This window comes from Octopus bimaculoides, chromosome 30, assembly GCF_001194135.2.
Source record: "Octopus bimaculoides isolate UCB-OBI-ISO-001 chromosome 30, ASM119413v2, whole genome shotgun sequence".
In the NCBI taxonomy this organism is placed as follows: Eukaryota; Metazoa; Mollusca; class Cephalopoda; order Octopoda; family Octopodidae; genus Octopus; species Octopus bimaculoides.
In genome coordinates, this window is record NC_069010.1 from 1,246,312 (window position 1) to 1,251,029 (window position 4,718).

Consider the following 4,718-nt stretch of genomic DNA (forward strand, 5'->3'; position numbering starts at 1 on the left):
TGTAAACCTCCGCATCCATAGCATGGATTTGGTCTTTGTTTTTGTTTTTTTTTCCTTTTTCTTATCCATTTCAAGTCGACACGCATGTATCCGAGAGCAATCTTTTTCTTCAATTTTATCTGCATCATGTCTTAAATTTATAATTCTCTGGCATTCTTCAGTCACTGCATGTAGAGTTAATTTTTGGTCCTGTTCTAATTTTGTTAATATACAGAACATATATCAGCATCTTTTCTTGCAGTTAACCCTTGTACAAAAATTAGACATTTGAACAAATCCAGGGTTAATTCATTTAATTTGAATTTTTCACATTGTCTGTTAACGACCCCACCATAGGTGACGAACCCTTCATCTTTTTCAACTAAATTTCAACATTGCTGACAAGTATTGGACAGGGAACTTCTTTCACTGAAACTTTTCGATAACAAATTAATTGTTTCATCGAAATAAATCTCACCTGGTTTCTTCAACAGAATATTATTACAGTATTTTTTCATGTCCGGCAGGGGATAATTGATGAAGGCTACATGCACTGCCCCTTCCTCAACGTCCACTTTCTCTCAGCAACATATTTGAGAATGAGGAAAATAATCCAAGAAACAAACATCAAATATTTAATGGATTATTATTTATGAACAGTATTAACAATTTCCTTCATCAAACACACATCAAAACATCTACATATAAAGAATGGCTCCCGTAAATATCCACATTTCAACATATTACAAAGGTGAAAGAGTTAAGTAGGAAATACATTTGTAAATCTTGAATCCTCATCAACATGGCCTCAGGTTTTCAATCTGTGATAAAATAGAAACTACATCTACAAGAGATATTTCCTGACATAGATTCGTGTCTTATATGTGAGATTTAACTCATCCGCTTATGACTATGTAATCAGAACCAAGACACCAGTGATACAAATACAGATAATTTTGGTGATCCTGTTTGTGCATAAGTCTGAACAAAGCTCGTATACTCACGCTTGAAACAGTAAAAACTGAGAACCAAAAGTAGCAGACCGATCATTGCACCAAAAATAGCAAGGAATATGGTTAGTTTAAAATCGCTCTTAGATTCTGTTGTATAACCTGTATTAGGTGCAGTGACATCTGTTGATGATGGTGTTGTACATGATAAACCATAAACTAGAAAATAAAATATGAGTCAAAGACAAAATTGGAAATAACTTTAAAATGTCAATTTAACTTCAATAAACAAGAGTATTGTTAAATTGGTTCAATAAATGTTTATATATATATATATAAGGGCATTACTATACATGAATGCCTCACGCTATGAGGGACTCTAAGGTCAAACTACCAAAATAAACACATTATTACCGAATGCAAGGAAATGCAACTCTCACCGCTGGCCTCTTAAAAACAGACTGAACTATATATCAACGATTTCGCAGTTATTACAACAATAGGTAACTTCTGCTCATCAGTATAGTATGGTCAAATACATAAAAATAAACAAAAAATTCAACATACCAAACGAACACCTCATGTATCCGGCATAGTACATAGAAAATTGTTTATCTCTATATATCTATGTAAAAGGCGGGCTTTTTTTTAATTGCATCTCGGTACATGTGTTTTTTTTTTCCAGAATAAAATTCAGCACTGAATATATTCCGGTTATATATTTAATTAATTCAATAATAGGATAAAAATGTGTTTATTTTGGTAGTTTGACCTTAGAGTCCCTCATAGCGTGAGGCATTCATGTATGGTAATGCCCTTATATAAATAAATGATTTTTCCCTTATGAGGTTTTTTCACACTAGCTACTTGATAAATTCTTATAAAAGATTTTATCCTATTATTGAATTAATTATATATATAAATTTTATTATGATATTTACTTTGCATTATATTATACTTATTTATTGTACTTTTAATTATAAATTTTTTCTATATGTGACAGTGGATTTTCATCGATGAGTTCATAGAGCTTGGTTCTTTTCCCTAATACTATATATTAATATATATATATAAAGATAGATGGATAGATAGATAGATAACGGATAGAGTCAACGACTATTGGAAAGGTTGTAAGATGCAATGAAAATTTTTAAAAGAATAAATAAGTAAATGAGTGGAAATCAAACTAGTGTTTTAAGTAATAAGGCACTAAAAGAGAGTGAACCACCAGGGTATTTGAGAGAATCAATTTCCCAAGTCTCTAAAGTTTTTATGGCTACCGTGCATCTTCCACATCCATAAGCTATCTTCTCTGATAATCTTCCTGTTAATCCAATGCACCACTTGTGTGCCCATAGCTTACACTGGGTACACCATATGGAGTTCCTACCTACACCTTTCCTACAAATCAAATAGGGGGCCAACTACCTGAGTGGGGCAGAGTCCTGTCAGTTTTCTTGCTTATAAGGACCTTAGGCTTTGCTATGTTAACTTTAAGGCCCCTAAACTCCAGGTTTTGCTTCCACACCTGGAATTTCTCATCTAGCTTTGATATGGAATCTGCTAAGAGGCTAAGACCATCAGCATATATTTGCTGGGGGCTGATGATCTTGAATTTCGCTGTTATGGCCTGGGGGACAATGATGAAAAGGAGACGACTAAGGATTAGGCCTTGATGAACTGCTACGTGTACACCAAATTCTTTGCTGTATTCATAGTTAACTCTTACTTCACTGACAACTTCTTTGTACATTGCCTGTACAGCTTTCACCAACCCTTCATTTATCTGTAGCCTCCTCAGAGTCCACCATATCGCACTAGATCAACAAATTCCAAGTATAATGGCTTATTCTTAGCTAAGTACTTCTCTTGTAGTTGTCTGACTATGAAAATAGCATCAGTTGTGCTTGTTTCTCAGGCAAAGCCAAACTGCATTTCATGTAGCCTAATTCTGCTCCTAATTAACTGGGTTATAACCCTCTCCATAATTTTCATCTCCTGGTCCAGGACTTTGAACCCTCTATAATTGCTTCTATCTAATACATCATACTCACCCTTGTTGCAGCTAACAATCATGCTGCTATGCCAGCCACTGGGTATTACACCTTCCTGAATGATAGGATTAACTCTGTGAGTGTTACCAGCCCATATATTACCTTATTGGATATTTTAAGCATCCCAACAGTGATTCCAGATGAACCATGGGCTTTCCTGGTTTTCAGGTTTTTAAATGCCTTATCTACTACACTGCTGTCCACTAGGATAGCTGGTCCCTCTGATGGGTTCAAACAAGGGAGACTCCCTTTATCCCATTCATTCTCTACATTCAACAGCCTTGCATAGTAACTTTTCCATGCTTCTTTCTTGTCCACATCATTAAGAGCAAGCATATCATTATCCATCTGCACACACTTTTCACCTACAATATCTCTATTCTCACTGACACACTGTCTGGCAATCCAGAGCACTTAAGTCTCTGATCTTCATGCTGTAGGACTTTGGCAAACCTCTTCTTTTACGTTGGATAAACCTGGTGTTTAGCCTCCCTTTTAGCCGTCTAAGATTCTTTGATACAAGCCCCACACTTTCGAGACCCCTCTTTTCTCTTTTATCACCATGTCAACCTCACTGTTCCCCACCACATCACCTTTGGTCAAGCAGGGTCTTTGCTCCAACCACAAATTTGGTTTGTTGCCCTTAGTAGATTGTCCTATAGGAACTTCCAGTTGCCCTCTACATCATATGTCTCTATCTCTCTATCCTTTGTATCATAGGCCTCATTGAGGACATCTTTAAATCTCTGCCCACTTGACAGATCCTTGAGCTTCCACAGCCACCTTTTTCATATTGGATTGTATCTCAGGATCTTTCTGGCTCTAAGCCTGAGGTCACTAATCACTAGTTTATCTTCAGTTGTACATTCTTCTCCTTGTGAAGGATTTTGCATTTATAAGCATATATCTATCCATGTTTTTGGTGAGGATGTAGTCTATCTGGCTGGTGTGTCCCCCCTCATAAAAGCAACCCTTTATTCAAAATAGCATTTAATCATTCACCTGTTTTTATATACCACTGTCTGTATTATATACCACTAGAATCTGCTGCTCATCAGAACTGGCTGGCTACCAATCACCCTAATTCCTTCCATTATATATATTCTGTCTTATTCCCCATGTGTCCGTCAAACACCTTACCCGTTACTTCCACCATCATACAGCTATATTACTCTGAAACTGCCACAGATCCGATATGCATATCCCATCAACCTTTGTTGCTGATTTCCAAACATTTTATGCAAAATACACAATACATAATCTGCATTTTAATAATGTTTTTGCTTTGTCATTACTTTAGTTTTACTTACTCTGAAAGTTACTGCTTTTCGACCGAATACAATCGACACCACATTTATTATATTCATTCTTACATATACATTTCCCATCAACATTCCAAAAGTCATCAAGTATTTCAACCTTTAAGAAAAAAGAAAAAAAACACACTGAATAAATATTTAAATAAGCAAACAAAACAAATGAGAAGCTTCAGTACTTTCATCATAACATATCCTTGTACTCTGACCTCACATCTTTCTGTCTTTCCAGCTGGAGAAGCCACATGTATTCACCTCTTTAGCATACTTATTCTATCGGTCTCTTTTGCTGAACTGGTAAGTTACGGGGATGTAAACACACCAGCATCGGTTGTCAAGCGATGGTGTGGGGACAAACATGGACACACAAACACACACACACACACACACACACACACACACACACACACATATATATA

General features: G+C 35.9%; 2 protein-coding genes across 2 annotated transcripts in view; both read right to left on the reverse strand.

Annotated features, from left to right (window-relative positions):
* Positions 1-4,718, reverse strand: part of LOC128251273 (acyl-coenzyme A amino acid N-acyltransferase 2-like) — a gene marked incomplete at its 3' end in the record, with an annotated part of 93,108 nt that overhangs the window by 24,995 nt on the left and 63,395 nt on the right. The gene's annotated exons all lie outside the window — the stretch shown is intronic.
* Positions 1-4,718, reverse strand: part of LOC128251274 (uncharacterized) — an 11,638-nt gene that overhangs the window by 4,023 nt on the left and 2,897 nt on the right. The window contains exons 3-4 of the mRNA XM_052978061.1: positions 4,294-4,402; positions 984-1,148 (exon numbers count right to left, since the gene is read on the reverse strand). Coding sequence (XP_052834021.1) covers positions 984-1,148; positions 4,294-4,402 — 274 coding nt within the window. The remainder of the gene's footprint in view (positions 1-983; positions 1,149-4,293; positions 4,403-4,718) is intronic.